A 17,588-nucleotide genomic window follows, 5' to 3' on the forward strand; every position below is an offset into this window, starting at 1 on the left:
GCTTGGAGCTTCTTTGCCATATCGAGCACGGTCTCATCCCTGTCATCCCGCTTCATTATTGCTAAAGCAGAAGCGTATTCATGTGGCCCAAGCCGTACAAGTTTTCTCCACATCACAGATGTACATGGTACCATGTCTGGATTCCTAGTTGTTACTTCATCTGAGAAGATAATTTCTGCCACTGCCATTTCTCTCAGGCATTGGATCCCTTGTTCTATACTCTTCCACTGGGTCTGCTGCATATGAAGATCATCTGCACACAGGTATCTTTGTGCTACACTTTCCAGGACCCGTGCCCAGAAGCTGTGAGGGTTAGCTCCCCTCATCATTCCTTGGTCGATGACAGGATCATGTGACAGGGATCCCAAATGCCTCGCTTCAGTGCCATCCAGGATTGTGGATTCACCTGCAGCATCCCAAAGATGGACCAACCAACTAATTATAGACTCATCAGATCGTTGAGTGTAATCCTTTCTTAGGCCACAGAGGTCCTTTAGGGAAAAGGACTCAATATTGCCCTCTGATCTTGTACCAGTTGCTTTGACTCCTGATTTTATGTCAGGAGGCGTTGAGGGTCCTTCTCCTGCATCATAATCATCATCGCCATCCACTGGTCGATCGGTCTTGTCTGTGCACTTTCCACTTCTCGTGCTAGTAGCAACAGCCATTGGTTGAGGCTCACAGTCTGGTTTAGCTGCTGGCTTCAAGCCTGGGCTGTTGGCTGCAGCCTGAGTGACTGGGATAGCTGCTGGTTTATCTCCCTGCCCCCCTTCCTCTGTCTGCTGCCCTACAGTATCTAGCAGAGTGTGATAAGCATATGCCAGGGCCCAGCTCACTGCAATGATCTTTTTCTCTTTAGAGGTATCATGGCACTTCTCTTTCAGGTACTTTGCCACCTCAGCTGGGTTCTGAATTTGTTCACATGGAAAGTCCCAGACTATAGGGTCAGAAAACTCCTTTAAGATTTGGCCCATATCCTCCCATTTCCCCCACCACTCAGGATTTCTCACACCTGGGTCTACTTCTGGGTCAGGGGTCTCATCAGCCCTTCTAGAAATCTCAGCCCTCATTCTAGAGAAGCTGCAGACTCTATAGAGAAAGCTTACCAAATTGAATACCAGAAAGATGGTCTCTTTAACATTCAGGGAAAACTGAACATTCTCCAATAGGGATGTAACAGATTCAGAGGAGAAGAAGGAAAGCAAAGGCTGAAAAGCCTCATCTCCTGCTTCTCCTCTAACAAACTGGGTGCACAACCATAACCATGAACCATACATTCCTGGAACAGACTCCAGCACCTTTATAAACCTCCTGCAAGCCATTACAACCAAGCCCAGCCCGATGGATATTCTGGTCAGTGCCACTCTACTGCAAAAACTACGTCTTAGGGACAATACTGAAGCTATTTCTGGATAAGAAAATAAACCTAAGGACCATAGAGGTATTAAGACCTCAAAAAACCCTAGGGACCAGAAACACATGCAGGCCTGCACCCCAAGAGACATTATGAATTCAAACAACATAGCCAGTAACTGCTCTATACCAGCCCAGAGTAATTGCAACCAAAATATGATTAGAACAGGGTTTTTTCCACTCTCTCATGCCACGAGTTGGGCACCAAAATATTTGTCCTAGTTAAGGGCAAATTTGGGAGAAGACCTCCAGAAGGAGCCCCCAGAAAGCAAACCTCCCACGGCCCCTCCTCCACCTGGTTCGGGAAGGATTTCCTCAGAGAGAAGTGGGAAAAAAAACCTGTTTATTTAACAAGCAAAACACTCCCCAATACAAAAAAAACAACACCAGATGACAAAACTCTTTCACCGTTCTGAAGAGATGACAAATTCAGAAAGTCTCTCCTGGGAGTGGTTGCCCAGCTATCAGTCTCCGGCGCTGGGGATGGCTGCTGCAGGTCACAAAAATGCAGACTCTTGGTGTTTCTTGATGTTTCCCAGGTCCAGGTCCAGAGCAGGTTCAGATGATATTCAGGAAAGGGAAGGGAAAAAGAAATAGTCCAGGGTAAAAATTGGACTGCCTAGCTAAACTAGCTGTGATGATGTTGATGACATCCATAGGAATCTGACGCCGTCCATCTTGCCACTTCACTCCCAGGAACTGGATCTCTCGAGCAGGTCCCTTAACTTTACTCTTCTTGATGGCGAAACCAGCTTCCAGGAGGATTCGGATGATTGTCTCTCCTTTCTCAAACACTTCTGCTGCTGTCTTCCCCCACACAATGATATCATCAATATACTGTAAATGTTCTGGAGCCTCACCCTTTTCTAGTGCAGCCTGGATCAGTCCATGGCAGATGTTAGGACTGTGTTTCCACCCCTGGGGCAGTCAGTTCCAGGTATACTGCATTCCTCTCCACGTAAAGGCAAACTGAGGCCTGCATTCTGCTGCCAGAGGAATGGAGAAAAACGCGTTAGCAATGTCAATAGTGGCGTACCACTGTGCTGCCTTGGACTCCAGCTCGTACTGGAGTTCCAGCATGTCTGGCACAGCAGCGCTCAGTGGTGGAGTCATGCACAGTAGTCCTCAGTCAATCTCCATTCTCTGTCAGATTTGCACACAGGCCAGATCGGGCTGTTGAAGGTAGAGCGGGTTTTGCTGACCACCCCTTGGCTCTCCTGTTCTCCAGTCATAATATGGATGGGAACCACAGCATCTCGAGTTGTTCTTACTGTCGGCAATGCACTGTTGAAGTGGCAATTGGTACCTTTTGCTCTTCTCCCTCCAGAAGTCCTACTGTAGTTGGATTCTCGGACAGTCCAGGCAAGGTGTTCAATTGCTGGATGCCCTCTGTCACTGCAGCTGCTATCCCAAATGCCCACCTGAGTCCTTTTGGGTCTTTAAAATACCCCCTTGGAGGTAATCTATGCCCAGAATGCATGGGGCCTCTGGGCCAGTCACAATAGGGTGTTTTTTTCTACTCATTTCCAGTCAGGCTCACCACAGCTTCCACCAAGGTCAAGTCCTGTGATCCCCCTGTCACGCCAGCGATGGAGACAGGTTCTGCCCCCACATGTCTTGATGGTACCAATGCGCATGGTGCACCAGTATCAACCAAAGCCTTATATTTTTGTAGTTCTGATGTGCCAGGCCAATGGATCCACACAGTCCAGAAGACTCGGTTTTCCCTCACCTCTACCTGGCTAGAGGCAGGGCCCCTCTAAGCCTGGTTATCCTTCTTTCCTTGGGCATATGTCTTAGAGGTTCCTTCCAGGGGATCGGACATGTCATCATCATCATCATACCTGGAGCCTTGGCTACAGGCAATTGGGGCTGCTTTCCTTTTGGTGGAACTTCTTCTCTGAGTCTTGCCTTCCTTCAATTCACGCACCTGTTGTGCCAGAGCAGCAGTAGATTTTCTGTCCCATCTCCTCATGTTTTCTCCGCAATCACGCAAGAAGAACCAGAGCTCAGCTCGTGGGGTGTACCTTCTCTCCCCATCTGGGGAACATCTGTGTTGGATACCAGGGCCTGACGAGATTTGGAGAAGGTCCTCTTTAATCTCCTCCCTGAGTTTCTGGTGATTCTCCTCTAGCTTGTCTTCTAATTTCTGTAGACGTGTTTCCACTGCTGCAATTCTGGCATGTGTCGGGCCATGCACAGCATCTGCATATGCTTGGAGCTTCTTTGCCATATCGAGCACGGTCTCATCCCTGTCATCCCGCTTCATTATTGCTAAAGCAGAAGCGTATTCATGTGGCCCAAGCCGTACAAGTTTTCTCCACATCACAGATGTACATGGTACCATGTCTGGATTCCTAGTTGTTACTTCATCTGAGAAGATAATTTCTGCCACTGCCATTTCTCTCAGGCATTGGATCCCTTGTTCTATACTCTTCCACTGGGTCTGCTGCATATGAAGATCATCTGCACACAGGTATCTTTGTGCTACACTTTCCAGGACCCGTGCCCAGAAGCTGTGAGGGTTAGCTCCCCTCATCATTCCTTGGTCGATGACAGGATCATGTGACAGGGATCCCAAATGCCTCGCTTCAGTGCCATCCAGGATTGTGGATTCACCTGCAGCATCCCAAAGATGGACCAACCAACTAATTATAGACTCATCAGATCGTTGAGTGTAATCCTTTCTTAGGCCACAGAGGTCCTTTAGGGAAAAGGACTCAATATTGCCCTCTGATCTTGTACCAGTTGCTTTGACTCCTGATTTTATGTCAGGAGGCGTTGAGGGTCCTTCTCCTGCATCATAATCATCATCGCCATCCACTGGTCGATCGGTCTTGTCTGTGCACTTTCCACTTCTCGTGCTAGTAGCAACAGCCATTGGTTGAGGCTCACAGTCTGGTTTAGCTGCTGGCTTCAAGCCTGGGCTGTTGGCTGCAGCCTGAGTGACTGGGATAGCTGCTGGTTTATCTCCCTGCCCCCCTTCCTCTGTCTGCTGCCCTACAGTATCTAGCAGAGTGTGATAAGCATATGCCAGGGCCCAGCTCACTGCAATGATCTTTTTCTCTTTAGAGGTATCATGGCACTTCTCTTTCAGGTACTTTGCCACCTCAGCTGGGTTCTGAATTTGTTCACATGGAAAGTCCCAGACTATAGGGTCAGAAAACTCCTTTAAGATTTGGCCCATATCCTCCCATTTCCCCCACCACTCAGGATTTCTCACACCTGGGTCTACTTCTGGGTCAGGGGTCTCATCAGCCCTTCTAGAAATCTCAGCCCTCATTCTAGAGAAGCTGCAGACTCTATAGAGAAAGCTTACCAAATTGAATACCAGAAAGATGGTCTCTTTAACATTCAGGGAAAACTGAACATTCTCCAATAGGGATGTAACAGATTCAGAGGAGAAGAAGGAAAGCAAAGGCTGAAAAGCCTCATCTCCTGCTTCTCCTCTAACAAACTGGGTGCACAACCATAACCATGAACCATACATTCCTGGAACAGACTCCAGCACCTTTATAAACCTCCTGCAAGCCATTACAACCAAGCCCAGCCCGATGGATATTCTGGTCAGTGCCACTCTACTGCAAAAACTACGTCTTAGGGACAATACTGAAGCTATTTCTGGATAAGAAAATAAACCTAAGGACCATAGAGGTATTAAGACCTCAAAAAACCCTAGGGACCAGAAACACATGCAGGCCTGCACCCCAAGAGACATTATGAATTCAAACAACATAGCCAGTAACTGCTCTATACCAGCCCAGAGTAATTGCAACCAAAATATGATTAGAACAGGGTTTTTTCCACTCTCTCATGCCACGAGTTGGGCACCAAAATATTTGTCCTAGTTAAGGGCAAATTTGGGAGAAGACCTCCAGAAGGAGCCCCCAGAAAGCAAACCTCCCACGGCCCCTCCTCCACCTGGTTCGGGAAGGATTTCCTCAGAGAGAAGTGGGAAAAAAAACCTGTTTATTTAACAAGCAAAACACTCCCCAATACAAAAAAACAACACCAGATGACAAAACTCTTTCACCGTTCTGAAGAGATGACAAATTCAGAAAGTCTCTCCTGGGAGTGGTTGCCCAGCTATCAGTCTCCGGCGCTGGGGATGGCTGCTGCAGGTCACAAAAATGCAGACTCTTGGTGTTTCTTGATGTTTCCCAGGTCCAGGTCCAGAGCAGGTTCAGATGATATTCAGGAAAGGGAAGGGAAAAAGAAATAGTCCAGGGTAAAAATTGGACTGCCTAGCTAAACTAACTAATAAGCAAAAGCAAGCAAGTCAAGCCAGCCAAGCCTCTCCTAGACACAGACCATGGGGGGGGAGGTGAGCCAGCTGATAACAAGACAAAACAATCCTTCGCTTTCAGAGTCAGTCCTGAAGGCACAGAACATAATCTCAGGCATGAACAGAACACACGATTTGGGATACAAGCACCATACCGTCACCCTAGGACACTGCCCATTAAGTGCAGCTGTGCAATAGCTGATGCCTTCAAGAATCAGTCTTGAGGAAATCAAATCACCCGTCCAGATGAGTAATAAAGATGTAATGGCTTTATAGAAACTATTGCTGATATATCAACTGTTCTGATCAAATAGTTTTAAAACCAAAGTATATTAGACACCTCCAAACGTTTTCCTTTTCTTTCATATTGCAAAGAATTTCCTAGACTGTGTTACCACTCACTTCTCTTTTGAATAAACTTCATTTTTCTGTGATCTGCCATTTTAGGTCAAGAAACATGTGCGCAGTTTCCATTCTGAGAAGATTTACCAGTGTACAGAGTGTGACAAGGCTTTCTGCCGCCCCGACAAGCTGCGACTCCACATGCTGAGGCACTCAGACCGCAAAGACTTCCTGTGCTCCACCTGTGGCAAGCAGTTCAAGGTGAGGTGGCTCTTGGCTGGATCTTTACTAGTACAAAAAACACTGTTCCTTACCCTCCTTCAAGGAGATAAGTTCATGTTCTCAAAGGTGAAAGAAAATAACACATGTAAACACACTAGACTTGCCTGCGAGTTGCATGCATTGCTTGGTGTCCTGTGTGAGCTATGGCATCCATTTCTGAAGGACAAGGGGCAAGGTCACCTCAGCATCTTATTTCAAACAGATCTTATTCCTAATAATTTAGTAGCAAAGAAACTTTCTATCTGCCCATTAAGAACTGGGATATCGTACACCTCCATTGCCAGGTGTTTGGGTTACATTGCTTATAACAGTTCACTTGCTGGTGCTAATGCATTAATAATGTTCCTGGCCAAGATGCCTGTGTCCATGGCATCTGTCTTGTCAGCCCATGTCATCCAGATGCCTTTCCAAATGCCATTGGAACAGATGGAGCAGACTGTGAGCCAGGTAAACTCTGGTGGCAGCAGCCTGCTCCCTGTCACTGAGTTTGTGATGGGACACTGATGGACTGGATACTTCTGGGTGAAGGAACACATTTTTCTGAGAGGAAAATTTCCCTCTCTGGAGAGAGATCCCTGAACAACTCAAACTGTGGCTCTTATGCATAAAAGGCAGTATGGCAGTTTCTTTGACGTTGCTGACATTTTTCTCCCCAATTTCTCCTTCCCAGAGAAAGGACAAGCTGCGAGAGCACATGCAGAGGATGCACAACCCAGAGAGGGAGGCCAAGAAGGCTGATCGGATCAGCCGCTCCAAAACCTTCAAACCCCGGATCGCGTCCACTGACTATGAGAGCTTCATGTTCAAGTGCCGCCTCTGCATGATGGGCTTCCGCCGCAGGGGCATGTTGGTGAGTGCCTGGGTGCTGATACAGCCTCTGTACTCTATTCTGATGAATAGGTAAGGAATAAAGATAGAACTCCAGCATTGGAACACAAGGATCATAAAAGGGTTTGGGTTGGAAGGGACCTTAAAGCTCATCTCATTCCACCTACTGTCCATGAGCAGGGATACTTTCCACTAGACCAGGGTGCTCCAAGCTCCATCCAATCTGATCTTATCCAGCCAGGATGCTGTGAAACAAATTTTGGCAAATTTTGTAGCTGAGTTGAGGTGATACATATTTTTTTAAACCTGTGTGTTTTACCTCTTCAGCTAATTTGTGCGTTTACCACTTGCACTGTACATCTGGTTGTCAGTACCATATTTCAACACTAAGTAATGCTGTCTGAGGTGTACTGTATTTAAGAGGACATGAGATGAAAATACTGCCTGTTCAGCCTTACTGCCTCCATTTTCCTGGCGGTCTTTCCTGTTTTTTTGTTTTTCCCCCTTCTTGAGGGCCTCTTCTGGTCATGTCTTGTCATTGCCTCTGGGTAAAGGCTGTTCTGCAGCAAGAGATTGTTTGCTAAGGTTTCATTGGGATTCTGATCTAGGTAGAGGCCCTTCACACTACCTCACTCTCAGATATCAGCTACAAGACAGTTCTGGCAAACTATTTCACCCCTTCTGATCTCATTTTGGTTAAAGAAACTGTAAATGAGACCTAGCAAGACCACATTTACCTTCAGCAGTTAAGTGTGAGTGAACAATAACTCTTGCAGCAGCAAATGCTTCCAGTGCTGCTGGCTTGCATTGTTCAGTTTTGGTTTGGCTGTTACCATGACTGGAAGAAGCACCAATTGTTTGGCTTCCAGCAGTAATATGTTCTTGTCCTCTGTTTCTCCTAAGGTGAATCATTTATCAAAGAGACATCCAGACATGAAAATAGAAGAGGTGCCAGAGCTCACGTTGCCCATCATAAAACCCAACAGAGATTACTTCTGTCAATACTGTGATAAGGTGTGTGGGAAGTCACCCCTCGGAGGATAGTTCAGTGCTAGTCCTGGATGCAACCAATTTGTCTCTGCATAGAAATCTCTGGTGGGGTTTGTAGCTTTTCTGAGGTACTTGCCAGCAACATTCCTGCAGTAGTGTCAAAAAAAAAAAAGACGACAAAATGCACTTAGGCCAAGGCAGTGGAATTGAAAGCTGCAGTTTTCCCCTTTCTGCTGTGTTTGGCATTGGAAAATTTGAATACTGTTACCCAGCAGACAGTCACTGACCTTTAGTCTTGTGTTAGCACAGGACTAAGTATGCTGTCTGTGTATAATTCTTGGCCAGTAAGTACTTTTGGTTTCTGTCTCACTTCTAAAAGTTAGTCTTTATACCACCTTTTATTGTAAGCTGCTTACTAGGTCATGTCCCAGGCTCAGTGGACCCTGAAGCTGCTTCTGCAGTGCCTTTGGGTTCTTGCTCTTATTCTCCTTTGCCTTTTATTCTTGGGGGCCTTTATTTACCAAGGAGTGTATTTTGACTGTTCTTATCCTCAGTACATCTTTCTGTGATGCCTCTTTCCTTTTGTTTGAGGAGAGAAAAAATAGTTTTAATTATTAGATAGTATTTGTTTGTTGATGTGCCTAAAAAGAACTAAAAGGTGTGTTGATCACTAAACTAAAACAGCTTGATGCTTTGTGTCAAGTAGAGATATCAACCATCATAACAAATTACCATTGGGCATTTTATCTTCAAATATGGCAAGAAGAATTTTCCTCTTACCTCCTTGTCCTGCTTTGGTGTTTGGTTGTGGCATACAATATGTTCTCAAAAGGCTTCTCTGCTACACAGCGAGTCAGTTGCTTTTACAGGTTGATGAAACACTGGAAGGTGTATGTTCATGCCTTTTGTTGTAATTGGGGGTTTAACTAAACGTATTCTCTAAAGCAACATGCAAACCTTCCAGATCAAGATAACCAGTAGCTGTTTCCTGTGCAGACACCAGGGTTGCATTATTTTAATTCCAAATCTTTACCCTGCAGGTGTACAAGAGTGCCAGCAAACGCAAAGCACATATCCTGAAAAACCATCCTGGTGCTGAGCTACCTCCAAGCATCCGGAAACTTCGTCCTGCAGGCCCGGGAGAGCCAGATCCTATGCTAAGCACCCACACACAGCTGACAGGCACCATCGCCACTCCTCCAGTGTGCTGTCCTCACTGTTCCAAGCAATACAGCAGTAAGGTATGGGGGGTTCCAGCCTCAGACAGCCTCTCCCTGGGGATGCTTTTTCACCATGGTCTCTGTCATCTGTCTGTCCATAAGCAGAGCTCTTTTCTTCTCAGTTAGAGTGCTGGTTTTGTGGTGTGTGTTGACAGTGCAGGCACAGTCTGGTTGTTTTAGGGCCAAACGATTCCATGAATAGAGGGCTTGTGCTGAAGAGTTACCAGAGCATGACCATGAATGGAAGGGCTTGAAAACTGCTCTCTGATAGTTACAGGGGAGATGAACAGGGAAATAAAACACAGAAAATATAAGCTTTGGAAAAAGTCATAAAACACTTGGTGATACTGGGGTAAAAAGCTGTTGAGGACAATACTTCAGTGAATCAGCAGCAGTTTGTGATCCTTGTTTTCAACTTTGTTGAATAGAGGATCTCATAGCGTGAATCTTGATGCTGTTTTACTGAGGGAAACCTGAAAGCTGTGTTTGACCAGGCTGTTGGATTTCACGTGGCCCTGAGCAGAGTTACTGACTGTCCTTCCAACGCTCCTTTGCTTCTCTCTGCAGACGAAGATGGTGCAGCACATCCGCAAGAAGCACCCAGAGTTTGCTCAGCTCCCGAACACGATCCATGCACCACTGGCGACAGCCGTCATCAGTTCCACGCCAGCTGTTCTCACCACTGACAGCACGACCGGAGAAACTGTTGTGGTAAGGACTGGAGGCACACAAGGGCAGTGCAGGGAAACACAGAGAACAGGAGCCTTCTAGTATTAGTAGTAACCCTGGTTTATTTGGCAGACATCACTTGAAAACTGGTATTAGGACATTATTTGAGATCACTTCTGGTTTTAAGCCTGTGTGGTCCATTTTTGCGCTGTCAGGAGCTGTTAATTTCTTTCTGTAGCTTTAAGGATTTGTCTTTTATCCCCAAATCCATTTTCTTCTTTCATTCAGACCTACTGACTCCACATAATGAACTCAGGGATACATACACATTTCATGGATTTTCACTGGGAGCTTTCTCCTGAAGTGAGAGATGCAGTTCCTGGCATCAAGAGGACAAGTTTAACAGTGACTAGGGACTGGATCAAACTGTGTTCAGGGAGTCAGATCTTCCTGTAATCCTTTGGACAGCACAGCACTGAGCAAGATGAATCTCCAGTTGCTGATCTCTCTACTGTTAATACATCAGCTGCCGCTGAAGTGAAAGCTGAGTCTAGAAAATGTGTCCTTCAATGTTGTGAGATACAATGTATTTTTAAAAGTCCTATTGATCACAGTTTAAAACTTCCTATCTAAAGATTAACTAGATAAAAGACTGTTTTGTTTGAAAATTGAGAGATTTAATCAGGATGCTGTTGGCTTCATAAACCTGATTAAGTTATGTACTAAATGTCTTTACACATTAGAAATACATTTGTGCCTCTGACAGGAGAGAAAGGTGGAATATATCCACAAACCACTTTTTGACTTGGAAACCAAAGTCACCTCTTCACAAATACAGGGCTTCCATTGTTTAACAGAATACTGGTATGTCACAAGATGAAAATAATTATTTTTATTATGATATGTTAAGTTAGCCATTACTGGTCCTGACTAGGATTTAGACAGAAGACAATAATTCTAGTTGATGATCCCTGGTGACTACTTATGACCCCGACCTCTGGACACATTAAGCTCTTGTGAAAAAATGACCAGATCCACTGTAAGTGCCGATAAAAGAACTACAGCCCTGAAGAAATACATCAGTATGATGATGATCTGGATCTGTAGCTCTTTCTCTCTCCCTGCTCAGACAACAGATTTACTGACCCAAGCAATGACAGAGATATCCCAGACCCTCACTACAGATTACCGGACTCCCCAGGGAGATTACCAGCGCATCCAGTACATCCCTGTGTCTCAATCCACAACTGGCTTGCAGCAGCCTCAGCATATACAGCTGCAGGTTGTTCAAGTGGCTCAGGTGAGTAACCTGGTGGGAATCTTGCTGTGCTTTTGATCTCTTCCCTCCCAAGCCTGTGTGTTCTTGGGGCTCTAGCACAGAGAAGTGTGGTAAGAAGTAGTTACAAAATGTGCTGCAGCTACTTTTTATGGATAAATCAACTGATAAGGCATAGGGTTCCCTTCATAAGCTCTTGTACCGGGTATAAATAGTCCTGCCAGCCTTGGTCAGCTTGCTGGAGACGCATTGACACAGTCCAGACTTAGTTCAACCCATCTGGGCTGTTTTGTTCAAGTCTGCTCTAGAAATGTTTTCCAGCTACTGGAAAGGTGGGTCAGTGGGTGACCCATTTTCTGCAGTTCAAGACTGATTTGTATTTCCTTGTCCTCAGTAAGTCCGAGCCAAAATTTGGGAGTACAGAGAGTGGTTGCTTGTTCCCTTCATAGCATGTATTAGCATCTTCATTCTCTTGATGCTCAACAGCCTCATAAAAATGAAACCAGAGTGTAACTAGAGTAGCTCCTAGGAAAATATCTTAGGCTGCTGTAAGAAATCTGTTACCCACTGGAGGAAGCTGAAACTACCTTGTGTTTATATTTTAATCTGAAATTCCATGTTATTAAATCAGATTATGAATTTGGTTAATAAAGGCCTAAACAATGCCTTCAGTTGATAGTGACTGTGGCTGTTTTAACAATACAAGAGTATGAACACTGATTCCTGCAGAAAGTATTAGCAAGATCTTAATGTTATAAATATCCAAGACTTTTAATTCAATTACCGCAATTGGTATCATTAGCAAGTGTTGTTCAGAAAAACTTTTAAAAACCTCTGAGCACTTGTCTTGATGCAGAGCTGTGTCAAACTACAGAATTGGATATGTAGATCTCAAGTATGTATGTGTTGTACAGAGAGATGCTTACAGAGAAGGAGTTAACACTAATCCTGGCTTTTGAATCCTTTGGTTTAGTCCAGCCACTGCCACAAACAGCTTGAATGATGTTTGTCAAGTCCTTTCCATTGGTATCACTGAGATAGAACCATCTCTGTGCCATTCCATCTATTAAATGTACCTTATCTCCTGGGTGCAAAGAAACTCAACAAGGCTCAACAGGTGTGCCCCACTAAGGCTCCTACTTCATTATTCCAGACCTTGTGTCCCAGAAGAGGTTTACATGGCTGTTTTTGTAAAGAGTTTGATGTAAAGACCTCTGCTTAATTTTTTCCCCAGGCTACCTCACCTCACCAGTCCCAGCACTCCACAGTAGATGTTGGGCAGCTCCATGACTCCCAGACATACACCCAACATGCCATCCAGGTGCAGCACATCCAGGTCACAGAGCCATCACCAGCAACTCAGTCATCATCACAGGTATTTTCCTCTTCTCTTCAGAAAATGCTTTCCCTACCAGCCTGCTCAGCTGGCATATTGCATGTGCTGATGCAGGGGATGGTGTTTTCTTTGTCATTTAAAGGACCACACATGAAATTAGTCTCACATTGAGATCATCAAGCAGTGCCCAGATGTCTCAAGGTGTATGGGGGTGTTTTGTTGTGGGTTTGTTTGGATATTTGTTGTGTGGATTTTTTGGTGTGAGGTGGTTTTTCCCCTCAACAGTATGTACAAAGGAGAGATAAATGATTAGAAACAGACATATTTGCAGCTAAATGAAGTTTGTCAGTTGGAAGATGTAAATGGAAACTGGCATTCTTCAAATGTTTGAAGTGCAACTCTCATGCTCTTGGGTAGAATTTAGCCTCTAATCTCGGGTCTCTGCCATAGACTCACTTTGGCAAGCAACAATATCACTATTTCAGTTTCCTGGTCTGAGCTTATTTACCATAGAGTGAAGCAAGTTGGAGGAGAGAAAGTTCAGTTCTTGTGCTCAATATGCTCTGGAACCCATCATGTGTTTTCCCTTCATGAGAAGGCTGTATTTTTGACAGCATAGAGCTGTGCAATCCTTACTACAGCAAGAACATTTGCACTTTTTTTTTCCTGTAGGCTGGGGGTCAGCCTTTGAGTCCCTCCTCGCAACAACCTCAGCAGGAGCTCAGCCCCTCACAGATGCAGACAACTACATCGACACAAGACCAAGCCCTCCAGCAGCAGCAAGGCTCCTCAGTGCAGCACACATATCTCCCCAGCAACTGGAACTCATTTCGGAGCTACTGTGAGTGTCAGCAGTAGCTCTAACTACTTGTCTGGCAAGTGTGTCTGACTAACAAGTGCCCCATGTCTCCAGCTACCAAATGGGACACTGTTTTCAGAGTTCATTCAGCTTTGTGGTTAATATTCATAGATATAAACACAATAAAGCTTCAGACAAATGTAAATGTTTGTACCAGCTCTTCCACTATCATCCATACTGATCCAGTACATAGTTTGGGCAGGCACACTGGGCTCCTTTATTCCACGGAACTTGCATACAGCAAGAATCCACGTGTTGGATAGCTACTTGTGCAAATTTGTATGCATGCGTGAAAGAATTGTGTGGAAAAGGAGCATGACATGAAGATGATTTCTCATGCCCTTGCAGTTCTGGATGGTAATTCTGTGATGATTTGAGTGAGAACAGGATGTGTTTTCCCTGCATGAATTGCCAAATCTCTATCTGGTGTTAATTGGCATAATTCTGCTGAGGCCTGTAGGGTTCTACAAGGCCTTATATCACCTGAATTCTATTCAATACCCACTGTTTCAGACTTTAAATCTTTCTGACATAAGACATGATCTTTGAAGGTTGTCTTTGAGTTTGACTGAAGGTCTTGATTATCCAATTTGCAACTTTTTAGCATCAGAGATTCAGATGATGACCATCCCCCAAGGGCAGTACGTGATCACAGAGACTGCTGTGGGTACCCCGGTCACCACTGTCAACACAGGGCAAGTGAAAGCAGTTACTCAGGTAAGGAAAACCATCATGGTTTTTTTTTCATCCAGAATATTATCAGGCATAAAGCTCTTCAGCTTGAAGGTTTAAAGAATGCCAAAATCATGACTGGGGCACAGAGTTGGAGGTACCTAAAGAGGTGCAGACTGCACAGTATAGTCTGCATTGTAGCTATTTACAAGGCTTATGCTGTCTGGCTCTTGTAAGTATGACTCCTTTCAGTTTAAAATCTTCACTTAATCACATTTGCAGAACAAAATTGTTTAGTGGTACTGCTTAGTCTTAAAAATATTTATGATTAAGCTGTATCCATTAAACCAAATTTCAGAACAGTTTCTGGAAACATTTTAGTAGCTTTCTGTTATCTGTAAGATAAGAAAATAAGAAGAGTTCCTGCTATTCCTTGTAAGCAATCCAGCGTAAGGAGACAGGTCATTGGCTAGTGTTCATCTTGGTCATTGGGAGTGCAATTTCTGATAGAACATGTGGAATACAGGGAAAAAACCTTTCAGAATAGTGCAATTGAAAATTGCTATTTTATTCTGTAGTGATGGTTTAACCATTTATAAATTAACCAAAAGCCAAGTAAGTCCAATGTCCTTCAAATCAAAAGACAGGTGTTACGTTGCTCTCAAATACATTTAAATGAAATACAGCTTATTTAAAAGTTCCTTGTTCACACTAAAATGTCTCACAGCAGACTGTTAGAACAGAGAAGTTACAGAAGAAACAGTGTTTATTAATTATTTTCTATATTCCCCATGCAGACTCACTACGTGATATCTGAAGGTCAGCCTGATCTGGATGGCAAACCAAACTCTTCACTCTCCAGTGAGGTTCAGGTGGGTGTTTCCCAGCCCACAGTCCACACGGATCCCTTGGAATCCCAGACGAGCAACCAGCAGCAAACCACCCAGTACATCATCACCACCACCACCAACGGGAGTGGCGGGAGCGAAGTGCACATCTCCAAACACAGGACTTTCTCAGCAGAGCATGAGTGAAAGAGCTTCATGGTGCCATTTGCTTGTCCTTGTCACCTCCCTGACAGCCGAGATGTGGGGGTACCCTGGGGCTCTATATGTTTAATGTATATGCTCACTTATCTTCCACTAAAATCTTGGAGCTCTTGTTAATGCTTTAAGAGGGTTTAATTCACAGTGACCATTAAATACCCTCAAAATCCTTCTGGGATGCTTTTTATGCAGCTTTTAAGAAAAAGGACAAGAGAAGTGAAACTTCTGCTGGCCCTCTACTTTATTTTTGGCATGACTGCTAACCCTTATTTTTCCTTTTTGGAAGTGTGTCCAGCAAACAATATTATTTTAGCTGTATGAGAAAAAGCCTGCCTAACTGAAGGCTTCTGGCAGATGTATGTATATTTTTAATAGGAGCCATTGAACAGGAGAACACCATGTAAGTTGTTAGAATATGGTAGAACTGATTCCTGTGGCTTCTAGCAGCTGAGGTGAAAGGGAGTGTCCCTGCGCCATATAAGCAGACTGCCTGCAGAAAGGAGTGGCAGCAGCCAAGCGGTGGTTCGTGGTGTCCCTTTATGGGGATGGATTGAACAATGAAGCTGTGAAGATGTGCCGAAGCAGTCCATTAAATTATTATTTTTCCAGCCCTCCAGAACTGTTTACATGCTGTCTGCCCTGCCCTGTTTTACCCAGCAGTTTCAGAAAGCAGGAAAAGCACAGTCTTAAACTCATGTTGTTTGTAACAAACTGATTGAAGTCCTAGGAGCACCTGAGGGTAGTACGGAGCCACTGTTACTACTACTTTTCCCTCCAGTGTTTGCAGGGAAAATTGCTTTTTTGCCTGTTAAAAAAACAAAAAAAAAAGTCTCAGCTAAACCTGTATAGCAGCTTCTGCTATGATCTAAGATGGTTGTGCCAGTAAAAATGAGGATACAGAGCACTCCTCTGAAGGGACAGGGTCATTATCTCTGTGGCCAGCTCAAAGTAAACCTATTTCTCCTCTTCAAGGCTGGATGGAGAGTTGGTTTCTTTGAGTTTTCTTTTTTTTTTTTTTTTTTTCCCAAATAACCTTGTTAACAATGCACTGTAATTCCTTTGGACAGTTCCAGAAAACAACCAGCCCTGGACTCAGGAAACACACAAGAAACATGGTAGTGGACCACTATTTATGAAACATGGAAAGCCATCCATGAGGGTTGCCAGATGTGATGAACCTGGTCTACATACAGAATTCATGTTGCATTTAGGGACCAGGAGAAAGGGAAAGAGAAGGTTTATCCTTTAAGGCCATGTAATATATTTTTCCTTACATAGTTCTCCTTCACAGGTTGTCTTGGTTGTTTAAGGCATTCTGGTGGTTGCAAAAACATGACTAGAACTCCATTGACTCCTGATGGGATATACTGTGTATGTCTGAATTTCCATTAATTACTGAAAAACTCATCCCAGAACATCTTTGCATATCAGGCTACATTTATTTATAAAACAAATGCAAAGAAGGGTGCTGTGTCTTAGCAGTCCTTGAGACAGAAGAACTTGAGAGGTTTTTTTGATTTGTTTTCCCTGTACTGCACTGAGTGTGAATGTGGGACTCTTCCATAGATATTCCCATGGATTCAGGTGTGGATTACCCATGTCAGTAAGCACTACATGTTGTGGTATCAGGTTTTATGGAGTTAAAGCTCTTTGATGTGAGGGAACTCCACACTCAGGCTGCACAAGAGCAAATCTGATTCCTTGTGGGCAAAGCCTTGTAGCAGGTATGGCTTTGATAATTAACTTACCTGTTAATGTGGCATGGAACTAGTGTTGAGATAAATCAATTGGCCAATACTGGTCAGCTGAGAAGTGTTCTGAGGTAACTCTGAAGTGACTTGCCAAAATGTGGATTACTTTGTTCCTGGGATTTCTCTTCTCTTGCTGTACCACCATACTGGAGCACTAATGAGCTGGGTAGAATTAATGTGGACCAGAGCTCCCATTTGGTCAAGTGCAGTGATGAGTGACCTTAAATTCTGTGGATTTGGCAGCCCAGCCACTGTGGCAGTGTGGAGAAGTAACCACAATGCCCAGTAACTTGAATTCACATTGCTGCGGACTTTGGAATTACAATGTTGGGCCTTGCAATGTTGTTTGTGTGGGAAGCGAGTAGGGAGAATTTTGTCTTGGCTTTTTTCAGGCTGCTGCTAATTTAGTAACAAGGCAGAAATGCTACAAGTAGTAGGAAAATAGCAGACTTGGAAATGGGAGACTGGGAATACTGGGATACTGGAGGATTGCAGGAGCAATTTTAAGAGTCTTAAAAGTTTGACAATAGATGAACGTCAAATATGTTCCCATTATTGATGTTGCAGATGTGGGGTTTAAAAACCACTTTGCTCTATTCACCTTTGTTGGAACGGTCCA

The 17,588-nt window shown here is 44.3% G+C and overlaps 1 protein-coding gene across 7 annotated transcripts in view; it reads left to right on the plus strand.

Moving 5' to 3' along the window:
• Positions 1-15,387, plus strand: part of PRDM10 (PR/SET domain 10) — a 50,216-nt gene extending 34,829 nt beyond the window's left edge. For 6 of the 7 annotated variants that reach the window (XM_053963480.1, XM_053963479.1, XM_053963478.1 and 3 more), the window contains 10 exons: positions 6,146-6,301; positions 6,993-7,172; positions 8,054-8,164; positions 9,181-9,381; positions 9,928-10,071; positions 11,159-11,329; positions 12,540-12,680; positions 13,314-13,482; positions 14,105-14,217; positions 14,970-15,387. In XM_053963480.1, coding sequence (XP_053819455.1) covers positions 6,146-6,301; positions 6,993-7,172; positions 8,054-8,164; positions 9,181-9,381; positions 9,928-10,071; positions 11,159-11,329; positions 12,540-12,680; positions 13,314-13,482; positions 14,105-14,217; positions 14,970-15,206 — 1,623 coding nt within the window. In that variant the 3' untranslated portion in view covers positions 15,207-15,387. The remainder of the gene's footprint in view (positions 1-6,145; positions 6,302-6,992; positions 7,173-8,053; positions 8,165-9,180; positions 9,382-9,927; positions 10,072-11,158; positions 11,330-12,539; positions 12,681-13,313; positions 13,483-14,104; positions 14,218-14,969) is intronic. The other variant, XM_053963483.1, reaches the window with a different exon arrangement.
• Positions 15,388-17,588: the final 2,201 nt, after the last annotated feature.

The sequence above is a fragment of the Vidua chalybeata genome, chromosome 23 (genome assembly GCF_026979565.1).
Source record: "Vidua chalybeata isolate OUT-0048 chromosome 23, bVidCha1 merged haplotype, whole genome shotgun sequence".
In the NCBI taxonomy this organism is placed as follows: Eukaryota; Metazoa; Chordata; class Aves; order Passeriformes; family Viduidae; genus Vidua; species Vidua chalybeata.